Source organism: Gymnodraco acuticeps, unplaced genomic scaffold (assembly GCF_902827175.1).
Source record: "Gymnodraco acuticeps unplaced genomic scaffold, fGymAcu1.1, whole genome shotgun sequence".
In the NCBI taxonomy this organism is placed as follows: domain Eukaryota; kingdom Metazoa; phylum Chordata; class Actinopteri; order Perciformes; family Bathydraconidae; genus Gymnodraco; species Gymnodraco acuticeps.
Window position 1 is genome coordinate 832965 of NW_022989979.1, and position 17371 is coordinate 850335.

General features: G+C 38.7%; 1 protein-coding gene across 1 annotated transcript; it reads right to left on the minus strand.

Annotated features, from left to right (window-relative positions):
* Positions 1-3953: 3953 nt before the first annotated feature.
* On the minus strand, positions 3954-16591 carry LOC117543358 (zinc finger BED domain-containing protein 4-like). Its single transcript, XM_034211558.1, has 3 exons — positions 16379-16591; positions 6103-6227; positions 3954-5166 (listed from the first exon to the last, which is right to left on the minus strand). Exon 3 carries the CDS (start codon positions 5108-5110, stop codon positions 4088-4090), a length of 1023 nt encoding a protein of 340 aa, XP_034067449.1. The 5' UTR covers positions 5111-5166; positions 6103-6227; positions 16379-16591; the 3' UTR covers positions 3954-4087.
* Positions 16592-17371: the final 780 nt, after the last annotated feature.

Genomic DNA, 17371 nt, shown 5'->3' on the forward strand with positions numbered 1-17371 from the left:
AAATGGAGTTTTAACACTCCAGCCGCATCCCATCATGGAGGAGTATGGGAAAGAGTCATTCGCATGGTCAGGAAAGTGCTGAACTCTATTCTTCATCAGCAACATTTGGATGATGGACTACAAACACTCCTGTGCGAAGTGGAAGCCATATTGAATGACCATCCCATTACAAAAACCTCAGAGGATCCAAATGATCTCGAACCCCTGACTCCAAATCACATTCTCTTGTTAAAAGGCAAACCTTCTCTACCACCCGGGCTTTTTGACAAACATGACTCCTACTCCAAACGACGATGGAGGCAAGTTCAATTCCTTGCCAATCACTTTTGGCACAGATGGATTCAGGAGTATGTACCACTGTTGCAAGAGAGACAACGGTGGCCAAAGGACAAGAGGAACTTTGTCACAGGAGACATTGTCATCGTAGCGGACTCTAATGCCCCCCGCGGATCCTGGCTGTTGGGCAAGGTACTGCAGACCTTTCCCGACAGACAAGGACTTGTGCGGTCGGTTAAAGTCCGGACGAAGTACAACATCCTGGAGCGACCAATCACGAAGATCTGTCTTCTATTGGAAGCTGAATAAAGACTGAAACCCAACTTCTATTATTGTGGTTACCAACCCTATTGGATTATCTACATGAACAATGAACATTATGGATTGAGAATACTGATATGGACTATTCTATTTGGCTGCAATGTTTTGTATGTTGTTGAATTGTTATGTTATTATACAGTAACAATTAGGAGCCGGTGTGTTGCAGCCAATTTGATGTATTTTAATATTTGTATATGAAGGTGCTGTGATACTATTGAATTGACCTGGGCATAGGTGGGGACTCAGCCAATTTCAGGGTACAGCCTACTATTTAGGGAGGACACAGGTGGACAGCATTAGGAATTGGGAATCACCAGAGGGAAGCCACACAGTTTTTCAACTGTGCGTGTTTTCGCTTATTTTCTGTTTGTTTTGAGTTCATTTCAGTTTATTTCTTTATCACAGTTAGTTGTTTAGTTATCAGTTAAACACCCGGCTCTTGTTTTGCTGTCATCATCCTGCAATCCAAATAAACATCTTAAATGCACTCAAAGAGAAGACCTGATTTGCTGTCAACACCACGCGTCTGGAAAAGCTTCACACCATATCCCTCACTGGCAAATATTTGTTGTTCGGTTGCCTTTACAGGTATAGTAACTATTGCTCTGATGCCTCTCCATATGGGTTTTCAAAACAACAGTTTCTGAACGCTTCACTCATCCCATTTTAACAAGACTTTGTAGCCAGAACTGTGTAACATAAAAACTATTCTAGACTCTCCGTCGAAGAAACCATCAGTCCTGTCAGCAAATACCCAAAAAACAACAGATTTACATTCAAGTGACAAAGCCCTGAAGCAACTGTAGGAATATTGTGATTTTGTCTGAAGCAGTTATAGAGCCATTACATTTACAGTGGGAGGAGGATTGGGTGATTGGACGGGTTGGCTCAACGAAACGTTAGGGTTGAATACAGACAGTCAACATTTTGTGGCCGTTCCTTAAACCATGGTAAAGAAGTTATTTTTAACCGAACCGCGTATTGTTAATGTGCCTGAACCTAATGGAACCTGACATCCTGCTGATATTTGCGACAGATCAGGAAGTGCTTGTACCCATTGCTCACAAGGATGTTGACCAATGACATAGTAAAGAGTAGTGTTGTTTAATTTGAAGAACTTATTTGCCTATTTAAATGTCAATGACAGAACAAGCAAACCATAGAAGGCAGAGACTTCCTTTGGTTTTAAAAACAAAATACCATGCCTTCCAATAAACACCCCTGGGCTGTGGGGAAGCAATATTTGTTCGTGCTGTTACTCGCAACCGATTTAAAGACTAGTACTGTTTTCTGATGTGACGCCTGGTTATGCTTTTTAAAACATGTTGTTATTGGTTTAATGCTTGGATAGGCTTGAAAAGTGTCAAAGAACGGTCATGTTTTGGGTTAAAATAACTATATGATGTAAAAATATATCTAAAAAAAGGAACTAATGAGGATTATCGAGCAAAATGCTTTGATTACCCATTCTTACACCCATTCATAGCTGTGTGAAAATACTTCTTTAAAATAATCGGTTATTTTTTATGCATTACTAAAAATGAATGATGCACTTAATTTCAGAGAAGACCAGTCCCAGAAAGTGAACTGTTACATTTTCATGTCTTGTGTTTACATCAGTAACTATTTGTACCTCTAGACTTAAAAAAAACAAAACCTGTTAGAGGATCAAACCATTCAAATTACACTTTTATTCCACAAAGCCGTTTGTACGCCTAAACTGATTAAATCAGAGGTTAAGATTTTGAAAGCACTGACCTTTTAAAATAAAAGTATAACATAAAACAAATAATATAAATATTTTGTCGAATAAAACCTCTATATGTTGTGGATTTTGACTGATGTATTTGCTATGACATCTCACATACTGCCTTTTTTCCCTATGATCCAGTTTAGGAAGTCTTTCTGTCAAAAATACCTATAATCTCCATCAGTCTCTTTGGGGACATGGGATCAGGTCATTGCTTTGTATTAAGCAGTAATCCTGGTCCCTAATACAGGGAGAGGTCCCTGGTGTCTGCGAGATTACTGACATATAAAGAACACATTTGTACAATCATGTCTTTGAGCTCAATACTTTTTTTATAAGAGTTACTTTATATGTTTGACACAAATCAGAACATGTTAAAGAATTGAACACCGCACATGTTTGTTAATGTTATATTTAGTGTATGAATTCAATTCAATGAATTTCAATTTCTCTGGCAGAAAAGTTAACTAGGTCAGATGACATTAGCTAACCAGACAACACTGAGAGAGGAAAAGGAGAGATGTGTGTGTGTGTGCGTGTGTTTGAATAAATAAAACTACTACATTTGTATAACAATATTCATATAAAATATAAGATGCGTTGCTTCTTCACTTAAGTATTACAATAAAATACTGCATAGATTTGGAGTAACTGGGCCAAATGACATGGAGTCCAAGAGTTTTCCTAATCCACTGATTATTTCGTACAAATATTCCTTTAAATGTCCCATGTCATGCTTTTCTGGTTATTACCTGTCCCCTTGTGTGTTATCAAGGTTTTCGTGCATGTAAACGGTCTGCAGAGTCACAAACCCTCAAAGTACACCCTGTAGCGAGCAGTGTTAATTTTGGCAGCTATTTTTGAGTTAGTTTTAGTCTTAAAACAAAAATGGTTATTAGTTTTAGTCCCATTTTAGTAATTTCTATCCTTCATAGTTTTAGTCGACAAAAACTCAAAACGTTTTAGTCTATTTTAGTCGATAAAAAATTACATTCTAGTCAACTTTTAGTCAAAATGTTTTCTCTCTTTAAACCAATTAAGTTAGGCAAATACAGGTTTCTGACATTGGAATCAAGGTGACAGCATCAAGTGTTGAAATCTGTAAAGCAACATTTCACTCTCTTAACACTTTACTTAGTTAGTTGGATAGCCTATCCCTAGACTCTCACATTGATGCAATACTGCTGTGTTGTCCTTGCTGATCCTCTAAGGTAAGGATAGTGCATACACATAGATACAAGTGGTACTGGTAACATAGTGGAATGTTCTTTACTCCAAGTCAAGAACCAAAACATTATTTTTTTTAGCCTTCTTATATTTATTTTCCGAAACCTCAAATAAAAGTGAAGACACGTATGCCCAAAACAGAGCAATTAATGATGAACAATGACATGACACCTGAAGTTTTGGATCACGAAAATTACAGACTTGAGTTAGCTCAGTGACTCAAACCTTAGTCCATTGTAGACTCTCTACATTCATCAATAGTGTGTCAGTAACTTGTCAACACAGAGGGTCATCACTCAAAAGATGCAGTGCAAAGCAGTAACTTGTATAAAATATTTTTATTAATTTTATTTATTTGTATAATATTGTAAGTGCATACATACATAGAATAAGATAATCCTTGAATAAACTTGGCCTTATAAACAATCAGAGGGAACCACCTCTGTAGTGCACTCTCATATCAAGTAACAGACAAAGTACAGACATCCGTAGTAGCATTAACAACCTTTTAGCCTACTGATCTGTATTCAGTTTGAGGAAAGCACTTCTCTCTAAAATGACTCTTGCTCTATTTCGACGGCCACGAGTGAGGTCACCTGTGATACTAAAAACTCGCTCAGCAAATGCTTGAGATGCTGGCATTGCCAGAAGATCTAAGGCAAGAGGTTTTAGGCTCTGATAAACAGAACCCTGTGCAGCCCAAAAGTCAAGAGCAGTCTCTTTGTTCATGGAATCCTTGAATTTCAGCATTTCCTGCCTGACACAGGGCTTTGAGAGGCTAGATCTAGATGGCCGGCTTGCACTTGCTTTTGACAGGAATCTAAATCTCGGCCGCTTTGTCTCTGGTAGTGGTACCTCTCTCCTTTCTTCTTCATCCTCATTGTCATCAGTCTCCTCCTCCCGTATTACTGGTGACACCATCTGAGCAATGTAATCTTCTGCTTTTCTCAGAAGCTCCTGAATTTGTACGTCGTCATGCTCATTTTCAACGAGTGCTTCGGGTGAGACTGTTGGGTCGAGGAAGCATGCTGCAGCAATGAGGGGTGTGAATTTTGTATCACTGGGATCAAGAAAGCAGTTGAAGCGTTGGCCCATGTTTTCCTTCATCGTCTGTGACAGGGAAGCTAGGTCCCTGTAGCAAGAATCCTGGGCGTCTGGGAACTCAGAGAGGTGAGCATTCAGGTCCAGGAGGGCGGGCAACACCAGGGATAAGGACATTGTGTCACTCTGGAGAATCTGGCTGTGCTCAGCAAAGGGGAGGAGCAGGTCTCTGAGAGCAGTGAGCTTCTGCCACTCACTTGGCAGTAGACAGTCCCAGCCCATTTCATCAGCTACCTGAACAAGGGAGTCCTTCACTTGGAGAAGGCGTGATATCATCAGGTATGTGCTGGACCATCTAGTAGGGCAATCTTTGACCAGAGTGAGTCCACTCAGCTTTAGCAGTCGCTGAATTGCCACAGACGACTTGCGGAAGAGCCGGACAAGTACTCGTATTCTGTCAAGGAGTGGTTTGACACTTAAATCTTTCTGGATCATCGACCACGAGTTGCAGTGTATGTACAACGCAGGGGGTCCTCTCTATGGCTCCGTACCTACATAGACAAACACAGAGAAAAAGACAAATACTTTATTAATCCTCTAGGAAATGTAATTGCCATGAGCAATACAATATAGAACGTATTAACACACATCTTTACATCTATACTTATTATGATCCATACCGTTAACCTGTCACATTTCTGGCTGTACATTTGGTTTTGTACCAAGTTACTGTTGATCTTTTATACTCTAAGATTGAGTTTATACTTGAAGTCTATATATTTTCACCATCTTACTTTTTACCACAACTGCTACAAAATAATTTCCCTCTGGGTAAATAAAGTAATATCTTATCTTAAATGCTAAAAGAGAATATAACCAAGCACAGCTCAATGACATGATCTATGTCATTGAGCCTGCTACTGAAAATACTGAAAATATTAACAGCTACAAACTAAAAGAATGTACATTCGGTCTTCGACAACCTCAGTCCTCCTCATCACTCTCCTGGGATTCTTCCTCAGAGCTGCTGGGCTCATCATGTACATTTTTTTTAATGCTGCAACCATGTTGCTTCCGTTATCAGTTATGACTGTCAGAATTTTGTGTTTTGGTATTCCCCAGTCCTCTGTGCATCGTTCCACACAAGTCTTTATAGACTCTGCAGTGTGTGGGTGGGAGATCTGGTCAAGTCACAACAATATGTGCTTCCCTTTATTCTCCTGAGTGCAAAAGTAACATGCACTAATTGCCAGGAATGATGCTGTAAATCCTTTTTTTGTCCATATGTCCAGCCCAATTGTTATTTTGCGTGCTGTGGCGAGTCTTTCTTTGAATTTTTGTTTTTCGTCAATGTAAAGCTTGTCAACTAAGTTGTTTTTTTTGGGTATGTTCAGCCTCTTATCGAAGGTCTCCATCATAAGGATGAAATCCTCATCCTCAACTGTACGGGCAGGTAGACCGGTGCGTCCAATCCACTGGGCAATGACCTTTTCTTTAGTGCCTTGTTCCAGCGAGTCTGCTTTGTAGTTTGGTCCTGAGGAGAAGAACGCTGCTGGGATAGTTGACTGTTTCCTCTGATTCTTTGCACCTGGTTGCTGTTTTTGAGTACGATCTAGGTGAGGAAAAATAAGATTGCATAATTACTCCCTATACAGACCTACAGATTAATTCCAATTAATTAAATGTAGGCTAATCCCTTTAAAATATGCCTTTGGTAATAGTATTATCATTAAAATATAGTATATCAATAATATCAAGTTTAAATTTTGAAGATTCTAATTATGTGATAATACAATACTAGCCTATTATGCCTATCTGGCCTTAGAGATAAGAAACCATACACACATATTTTCCAAATAAATGGCTGTTGTTAACTGTGATGGTTATTCTCGCGTCCAGGAAAGAGAAGCTTAAAAAGGAGACTAAATGGAGTCTCTGAGATGTTTTCAAATTGGTACTTTAATTAATAAAAAGGCGTGGTAAAGTCACAAACAGGATATTGTCCGACAGAAAAGCAGCTGTCTCTGGCCCTCGCTAGCAGAGAAAAGAGGCCGAACCGCCCAGGTGCTGCTCTTATATAGCTTCTGTAGGCTCCTCCCTGCGGGCCGGCCCTCCACATCTTAATGTCCGTTGTTACGTTTAAACAGAGGATTCAGGCATTGTACATTCAATACATACTTAAACACGACTCTTCTCCTCATATTGTCTTTCATCACTTTTCCTTTAACACATTCTAAACGTTGTAGTTAATATTCTAAAAAATACTTCACGGCTGGTTTGGTTTCTGGTCATTCCGGATGTTGTCACATCCTACCCACGTCTGTAAACAATAACTTTATTCAATATTCAGCAATAATAATACTTCTATAGTTGCAGTGTTAAAATCAGTAGGTTTGGGTGTGCATCACTCCATGTCATTTCGCTACTAAATTAACCTTTATAAGAAATGGTAAACTAGCCACATGCTAACCGGAGATGAAGGATTTTCAGAATAAAAGCTTATCTGGTTGTGCACAATAATTTTCTGGTTTTTCAGTATAAAACAGCATTTAAACTGAAGGTACATTTAAGGTACATTATGCCATCAAAACATTGATTTTAATTTCTAACAATCCCTCCTTACACACCTAAAAGGTGTGTATAATACTGAAATCAATGAGTTCTTCATCTGAACTCTGCATAGTACATAACTCATATCAAAAACATACAATCAAAATGGAATAGTGCGAATATCCTCAACTTTACAAAAATACAAAAATACTTTGACTGTGTTCAAACATAAAAGTTTTCCCTTGTGCATAACTTCTAGTGTTAACATTCAATATGGCTCTTCAAAATAGCAGCAATGGCTTGGTATCAGAACATTTCTTCCTCCCTCCTTTCACAGAAACCGTTCTTATAATACACTCAGTGTTAAGGCACTTGTTTTTACAAAGTGAAAATAAACTATTCATTTTAGAATTGTAATGATTCGAAAATATATGAAATCTACCATATAGAACAGTGAAAAATAATAAAAATGAAATAAACTATCTTGTACCAGTGTAATGTAATAATAAAACAAAAAATACACTATCTTGGAATAGTATAGAGTAATTAAAAATAAAAATACACTATCTTGGAATAGTATAGAGTTCAGTGAAATGGATTCACTCCATTTTAGCATTTTATTTTGCTCACTTCTTCAGATGATGTCATCATTTAAAGAGTCACATCGGCTGGACATTCATTGAACAACCTCATCTCTGAACATCCATATCATTTAACATCATTCAAACTAACTCGTCATTTTCATCTACATCTGTATACGGGGGTGGGCCGTCTTGTTCTACTAGCATTTGTAACTGTCTCCTCATGAGAAATTTACCCTCCCTCCTTTCATACCATTTAAGGTATGAAAGTAATATGTTCTCTAGAAGAGGCCGTCGTGATCAATCGGTATTTTAGGACATGGAATGAGTGCTACATTTAGGCCTCCCCTGGTTGCCCCTATGCTATCCTTTTACCCTGGAGCCTAAACTCCCCCTGGGACTGGTCTCTTAGCCCTACTGGCTTTGGGGTGGTCTGTTCTAATGCAGTGATAAAGTCCCTGAAATGGTGTGAAAACCGGTGGAATATCAATAACTCATTATACTAATTTATTTTCATTTCTGGTCTACTTAAATAACTATGCTAACCTCCTTAACAGTGTGTGGAACCTTGGGTGCTCTAACAAGGACTTCAAAAACAGAAGTCATTTCATTAATGGTTTGTAGTTCAATTCAGGAATTTTCACTCATGACAGATATGTTTCTCCTTTAAATAACATCTCTAAATGTCAGGTCATCACTGATTAAATGGATGAGCATTAGGAGGTGGTGGCACTTGTCTTTTAAAACTCATACTCTGGTGCCGTGCGCTCCCTCTGAAGCTGCAAGTAAGATTTAAAACATCTGCAGGGTGGGTTGAGCGACCCCTTCTCCCTGAACGATATTTGTTGTTGAAAATATGCACCATTAAAATGAGTGATCCAAGGCCCCGCATGTATTACTCCCAATTGTACTAGTTTTTTCAAAATTAAAATCTTCAATCGCTCTTTGCCTAGTGTCTTTTTAAAACTCTACATCTTGGACGACAAACAAATGTGGTTTCCACCTTAACAGTTCTCCTATTGTAATAACCATGCTACAATGGAGAAACCAATACTCTAGATTGGAATACTTTCTTTGGCTTGGTTCCAGCTCTACCTTTAACATTTTCCATTCAAATAAAGATTTGCCTGCTATCTATATTGTAACAAATTACATCTTCCCCAAATTCTCCATGAATAAGAATCTCTATAAGAATAATTTGTTTATATTATGAAAAGATTGAATAATATGTTCTACCCTCCGTGTGTTTTTAGGATTATTTTCTAATAAGTGTGTTTATGTGTAAACTCACTCACTCCTGTGTTCCTTCTCTCCCCCTCTGGTCGTCAAGCCACGACCCCCTCACGTTCTGCTGGCCCATGCCAACTCCTCTGGTTCTGTCTCCTCCTCCATCCTGTCTTCTCCTCAGTCCATCCGCACTTGGATCTTCCCGCTGTAATTCTTTCAGTGGCCCAACTGCTTTGCATTTCATCTCCTCCTTTTCAGTCTCTACGCTGTTGCATGGAGTGGTGTATTCTGGTCTCATGTCCCACACTCCGCTATTGTGCCAAATCTCGCGGCTCAGTTTGGAACTTCATGTCCTGTTTGAGGGACCGATGAGTTTGCCTCTTTGTCAGCATGCTGGTTTGGTTCTGGATGCCTCAGGTGGAGATGGTTCTGGATGCCTCAGGTGGAGATGGTTCTGGATGCCTCAGGTGGTTGTTGGTTCAGCTCGGGTTGTCTGTCTTTAAACCGGAGGAGGAGTCTCCTGTGGTGAGGTCATTTGTCTGAAGATGGGGTCGTAGCATTCTGACAGGCAGAGAGAGAGAGAGAGATCTCGGGAGGCATTACCTATAGCTAATTCTAACACACTGAGGTAAAATATATCCAATCCTTTCCACTCTATTTTCCTAATCTTACTATCTGTCTTAGATGTTAAATGTCATCTAAACCCAATTAATGTCTACTAATGGTTGTGCCATATCCCTAAACATTGTTTCCACCCACTGTTAACATGGCTACTCCAAATAACTCTTTCAGGAAACCATTTTCTTCTATAAATTAAAAATACCTACATGTTTCAAGCACCACATATTTCACACACTATAAAAGAACGTCCCCATATTTTCTCCATTACTTTAAATCTCACTGTTATTTAGAACATAAGTAACTTTTGTGACTGAACACATCTGCAATGTCGCCACAATCTGCTGGGGAATTTTGTTCATAGAGTTTGTACGTACAAAGCTGTACTTGTGGGTTAGTAGCCTGTTTCTACTGTAATCATTTTTCAATAATTGTGCTCAGTTCACCGGTCGGTTGTCCATAAACTTAACAGGGGTGTTTCTGGCACAGACTAAAACATGGATCCAGTGTATTTTTAGATTCCCCTAATCTGTAAATTCCCATCACCTACATATCCCAATCACTTAAACCCATCTCATCATTTGATACAAGAACTGCATATATGGGGGTGAATCATCTTGATTGTAATCGCCTCACCTTTGGGACCAAGTATTTCTAACTCCTCCTCTTGTTGCTCAGCTGATCTTTTGGCTCTGGGGATAAGTGAAAGTCTCTGAAACACAGCTGGAGTTTTGTTAGTGATGTGGGCATTCTCTATGAGTGGACTAATGGATCCATGTCTTACTTGATATTGTACTCCCCATCCAACCAGAAAGGTGCCAAGTGTAATGAGCACAATCAACAATGCTATTCTGACTCTTATCCCTAGGGGACCCCACAATAGCTTTGGCTTTGTTCTTGACATCATCTCTATTTTCTCCCTTGGTGTCAGTTACAGAATTTAAATAATGAGTACTATAATAACGTATACAAAACGTTGGACTCTTTTTCAGATGTAAAACAAAAATAGGTTTTCACTTTAGTGTACTATCTATAAAAATCTATAGACAATTCGTCTTTTGAGCTGTTTCTATCTTTATCTTATTTCTATTTATTGTTTTGTTCCAGCTCTGCCAAATCAGTCCTAACTCCCAATAATGTTCTGGAAGTTGCCAGTGAAGGGTGACAATGTGTGAGGTGGTGTCAATTTGCTCCTTTTTCTTTACCTTTAAACCGGAGCGCGTGTGAAGTTCGTTACAACTTCTCACTGTTCCGTCCACCGGGGATCAGCTCACTGTCTTTTGTGAACTTTCACCCTCACCCAAACACCTGGCCGAACAGGAGTCTCTTCTGGTGTCTCGTCTTGTATCTCTGTAGCTTTCTTAGCCTGTGTAGACAAAACTTAGATTATATTACTCAGAGTTCTGACATATTCATCACTTCTATTCGTCTAATATCCAAAACTGGACCACTCCCTCCTTGGAGGAGGCCCAAGCTTTGGCATACCTTTTGTCGTTATGAGACCTATTATTAACTACGTTATTATTTACTAACTACAACGTCACTGAAATCAACATATCTGTATAATCATGACACTCCCTCCTTTGAGCAGAACATGCTCAATTAATATTGCAATGATTACCCTATTCGGAACAGGACATGTAAAACCCATAACGTTGCATTAAATAAATATAACTTCTCCGTGTACCCATAAGGCGTACAAAATATCGTATGATGTATGGCTTTCTGATGGTATAAAAACATATTCACTCAAATCTGCCATTAGCACAAAAATGGTTTACATGTTGCAATAATGGCTTTTGTCCTGGTATTATGCATCATTGTTGCTGCGAAAAACAATACCCCTGGTGTCGCTAATGCGTCTCAATAATTCTAGGATTAGAGGATTGTTTGATACTGCTGAACAAAGATATAATAAAATAATATTTATCTAAACTAGAGGGAAACATACGAACCATTCTCACAGAGGGTGACATGCAGGAGAACATGAAGGGCTGGTGCCCCTCTCTCAAAATGAGATAGTGCCTTACGCACTACACTATAAATCAGTAAAATTACTCAAGAATAAATAAATAAAAACTGATTCTTTAAACTGTTGTTAAAACCCTACAACTTCTTCATCCAAGCTCTCAATCAGTGTTATGTTATTTAATCTGCAGCTCATTGCCTTAAAACAGATACTTCAGACCGATTATAAAATTGTGTTTGAGAAAAATGTAATCTGACTCCATAAATCACATAATTGTTTGACTAAAAAACTACACTTCCACTAACAATAAATGAAGTTCCCCTTTAAACACAGCCCCGGTCTTCTGACGGGGTCTATCTATGTACTGGCTGGAAAATGTTGTGCCAGTCTCTGTCGCTCTGTCACTGTTCTCCCGCTAACAGTCACTCTCTAGTTCTGCTGGGTTCTTGTTGACTTCTTCACTGGTTTGAGACAAGCGACCCTATCGGACACCTCCCTTTGTAGCCAGACTTCACCACAGCAGAAGCGAGTTTCTGTTTTTAGGTCTCAACAGCTCCACGTCAGGTGTATCGCCGCCCCTTGAACTGCAGTCGGTGTAAACAGGAGGATTTGGTATGGATCCTCCGTCTTGGGCGAGTACTAGGTTTCCGTCTTCATATTTTTGGGTGGAAACCCCATCGTCTTGACCTCACTAGCTGTGTGGACACAATAGTTTTCTGTGTGGGGGAACAACATCACTCGTAATCTCTTTCCTTCTCATAATTACAAAAATAGTCTGCTAAATGTTCTATTCTGTGGATGCTTTATGTGTAAATGCAAATGCTACTCTCGATTCTGTTTTTACATTAAACATTAAACCTCTCCCTTCTGTGGCGACATATATGGCTCAATGTAGCTGGATTTCAAAATACCCTCGTGCTGAAGATGCATCACCTGGTGGTCTGGCCCTCTGAGCGTCCTCATTGTTGTGGTTGATACCAGGGTGTCAGTGGCATTTGGGTCATGTTTGGCAATGCTGTTCGTCTTTGACATCCCTGAGACCCCCTGCTTCTGTCGTAATCATGGAAACCTCCCCCAGGGTAACTACATGGAGGGCCATTGTTTGGTGCATGTTGCCTTAGTAGTTGCGGGCAATCTCTGGTCCAATGGCCCATTTGGTTGCAATGGTAACATCCCTCAAACCGTAAACTTCTTCTGCCTGTGCCTCCTTGGAAACCTCCTGGTTGGTGGTTCTGCATCTGATTCTCTGGCACTATCTGAGATTTAACTGTTTGAGGTGTCTGCTCTGCATTCTCTGGTTCTTCCTGAGCTTGAATTGTTGGAGGTGTCTGCCCTGCCTTCTCTGGAAGTTCCCCCTCCCTTCTCCTTGTCTTGTTCCTACAAGCTACGGTGTCTTGTTTTTTCTGCTATGTCTTCCCTCACTGGCGGGTCTGCTACTCGGACCACATTTATGCTGTGTGCCAATAGGCTGGCATATTCCAGATGGAGTATCAGACTTGTAACTCTTATAAATCTTTCTTCATCTTCACTCCAGATAGTTCTTTTAATTGGAAAGGTTAAAGCATCTGATCAGATTATTACCCTTTCCTTGATATCTGCGGTTGAGCCTGGCTCTGCGTCTAGTCTCAATTTAGTTTCTTTTGGTGACATGTTCTCTAACTATTCGAATGAATATTATTAAGTTATCAAAGATTGAAACACTAATCCTCCGACTAGCACCTTCGTTCCTGATAAATAATATCCTATGTCATCCGAACTTAACTTTAAATCTGGGTAGGTTTTTTTTTTTTTTTTATGATTTAAGTTTTTTTTTTTTTTTTTTTTTTTTTTGTAAAATATTAATAAATTAAAAGATAACATTTTTTTGAAATTTTAAAATAAAAATTGTACAGTGTATCGTTTTTGACTTTGAGATAAGAAAATCGAAGTCTTGTGAAAATCTAAATCTACTGTGTACAGTGCATACTGAAATGTATGGAACTATGTAAATGTCATAATTTGTGTTAGATTTAATCAATTGGTGTTTGAATATTCTACAGTCTAGTTTGAAAGTCTATGATGTAAAGTTTCTCATATGTTAATTAGAAACCACTTTGTAATTCTGTCCCGGCGAATGTGTTCATCAATAACACTCAAAATTAAGCTTCAAAATGTTATAATATCTTTGTAATAATTCTGTATTACCAGCAGAGTGCGCTGTTGTAATTTCCAGCTTAATCCACTAGGGATAGCTGTTGCAAAACTGACCTCTTTTTAACAAGAAGAAGCTTATTTCCTTAAAAATGGGAAGAAAATGTGAATATGGTTAAACAACACAGCACATAACCGCCAAAACACACTTGCAAACAAGAATATCTCAAATAAACCGCCAATACACACTTGCAAACAAGAATATCTCAAATAAACCGCCAATACACACTTGCAAACAAGAATATCTCAAATAAACCGCCAATACGCACTTGCAAACAACAATATTTTCAAAACCAGACTCCTACAAATACCAAACTTCCCACGGTAAGATAACCTGTCTATTTTATAGTTCCAACTTCTGCCAATAAATATGATTTGTCCTTCTCAATATGGAGTGCCTAGCCTCATGTGAGTGGGACTGTGTGTCAAAACAAACAGAGTACTTTCAATTAGCATTTCACGAAATGGCGACTGCCGTGTGGCTTATTTTCAGCATGAGGACAAGACAAGATGGCAACTGATTTTCCAACCTTTGACCTGAAGAACAAAGGGATTTGAAAACACCTCGTGGCTCTCAGAGGGGAGTTTAAATAATGGCGGGGTGTAATCTTGTCAAGAAAATTGAACACAAAACAACACTGCAGTTTAAAATAACATTTCTATCTAGTTTACTATGAAAAAAATGGGCTTTATCTTATTGATATCATCACTTAAAGTTAGGAACCCTTACGCATAAGCTATAAACCTATCTACGTATTATTTGACTTTATAGTCCACTATTGGTCAACTGCTGCCATTTCGACACGCTAGGTGGGAGTATTATGGTAACTTATCAGCGACTATTAAATGACCGTCGTCAATTTAACGTAATGCTGTTGTAACTCCACATCTCGTATTCCACCCGCAATATCTTGGTTGAAACTAGAACAGTTATGACCACTGATAAAGCTTACACCTTAATCAAGCCTTTCCTCAAAAGGACTTTTTTAAAACAGTTCTCAACTGTTTTCGACTAGCACTGTCTTCAGTTACTCAACCCTAAGTTGATTCGCTATGCCTTGTTTGTTTTCAATTACTTGATCCCTAATCAATTCGCTATGTCCCATAGATCTTAACAATAATCGTTAAATGGACTTATATATCCTTACGTCATAGGCTAATTTAACTACTGACGTAACAAGGGACACCTACATGAAAACACAACAAGACACCTACCCAAAGTACAATGGCCTCACACATTTATATTTTAAAATACTACACACACACAAATTAATAGCATGCAGGGTTAGATATAAGAAAAAAAGAAATTGGAACTCACCCTGATTGTGAAAATGCAACGCCATGTGTTATGGAATTCTTATTGTTATAAATTTGGTTGTTTTAACATTAAATACACAGCTATTTTCAGGATCCGCTGGCCTCCGTCCAACACAAACCTATTTTGTACTGCATAAACTATGAAGAATTTGATTTAACAGGTTTCCTCTTACCAAGTATTCGAGCTCGTTGTGTCGAACGGAAGCCGCGTCTCCGGAAAACAGCTGGTTGTGTAGTCTCTTCTGTCCAACGAGAATCACGTCGCGGAGCACCAATTGTTAACTGTGATGGTTATTCTCGCGTCCAGGAAAGAGAAGCTTAAAAAGGAGACTAAATGGAGTCTCTGAGATGTTTTCAAATTGGTACTTTAATTAATAAAAAGGCGTGGTAAAGTCACAAACAGGATATTGTCCGACAGAAAAGCAGCTGTCTCTGGCCCTCGCTAGCAGAGAAAAGAGGCCGAACCGCCCAGGTGCTGCTCTTATATAGCTTCTGTAGGCTCCTCCCTGCGGGCCGGCCCTCCACATCTTAATGTCCGTTGTTACGTTTAAACAGAGGATTCAGGCATTGTACATTCAATACATACTTAAACACGACTCTTCTCCTCATATTGTCTTTCATCACTTTTCCTTTAACACATTCTAAACGTTGTAGTTAATATTCTAAAAAATACTTCACGGCTGGTTTGGTTTCTGGTCATTCCGGATGTTGTCACATCCTACCCACGTCTGTAAACAATAACTTTATTCAATATTCAGCAATAATAATACTTCTATAGTTGCAGTGTTAAAATCAGTAGGTTTGGGTGTGCATCACTCCATGTCATTTCGCTACTAAATTAACCTTTATAAGAAATGGTAAACTAGCCACATGCTAACCGGAGATGAAGGATTTTCAGAATAAAAGCTTATCTGGTTGTGCACAATAATTTTCTGGTTTTTCAGTATAAAACAGCATTTAAACTGAAGGTACATTTAAGGTACATTATGCCATCAAAACATTGATTTTAATTTCTAACACTGTGTAATCTTAAAAAAACACCCAATTGCAGTGACTAGATAGTTATTGCAATGCAAGCCCAGCCAACATTAGCCTGGAAGCCAGGCTCATTCATTTGCTACCGGAAAACCTGAAAACTTGTTTGCAAGAAAGGCTAAGCCAACATGGATAGCTAGTACATTTGCCACTAGTTGCCAATGCCGACTGCCCAGTAACATAGACTTAACGTTAGCAAATTGATATGCTTAGTTAGCGTTACCACTTACGAGTTAGTTACGATTTATCATGTAACGTTACAGTTAGCTAATTTACCGTGGCATAAATAGCAGGATGGTGCGCCTTCAAGTGCCTCTTCAGGTTGGTCGTTTTCTTCCCAACTAATTTGAAGCCACATGGCGTCTCTCCTTCTCCCGCAATAACAGTGCAGTGTGTTTTACTTTCTACCGAATTATAAACAAAGTGTGTCCATATATCTAGTCTTTTTTTCCGACCAAAAACTAAAAGCGCTGTCGCTGAATCCGTCATCTTGTTATTTTCTCACTGTTTGGACATCATCACCACCTGCTGCAGCTGGGGTGGGGGTGAGTGACCTGTGCAGATTCCCAGAATCCCAAATTCTGGGAATCAGCCTTCTCCATCGCTGCCCCCTCCCTTTAGAACTCACTCCCACAACACATCAGAAACTACACTGACTAAAACTCACCTTTTCAGACTGGCGGTGGTTAATGTTGTGTCCTTGTGCAAAATGTTCTTTCATTGCTCGATTTTTATTAAAATCTCTTATCTTTGTATTTATTTATTATTACCACTGTGTCTTTGAGCACCTGAAAAAGCTCTTGTCAAATTAAATGTATTATTATAATTATGGTAACACTTTATATTAAGGTACACTTATTCACTATCAACTAGTTGTTAATTAACACATTAGAGTCAAACTACTAGCTTATTTGTTATGAACAAGACTTCACTTTAAAATAGGGAATTCTGAGTTAGAAATACCTAATTTTTTGTTATTTAGACACAATTAACACTTTTAGTTTCATGTCTTGTTACATAAGAATAGATCATATAGGTGTTAGAGAATTACTATTCTTGGGGTACTACTGCCGCATCAGGCCCATATTGAGCATAATAAGACCAAAACTCATGTACAACAACTTCCTTGCAATAAATAAGCACTAATTAGAGGGTTATTGAGGAAAAACTCTTTACTAATGGCCTAGTACTTGTAGAATATGGTCATATAGAATAAAGCATTAATAAGTGTTTAATACTGAATATAGAGCCAATATACTGCTAATATGC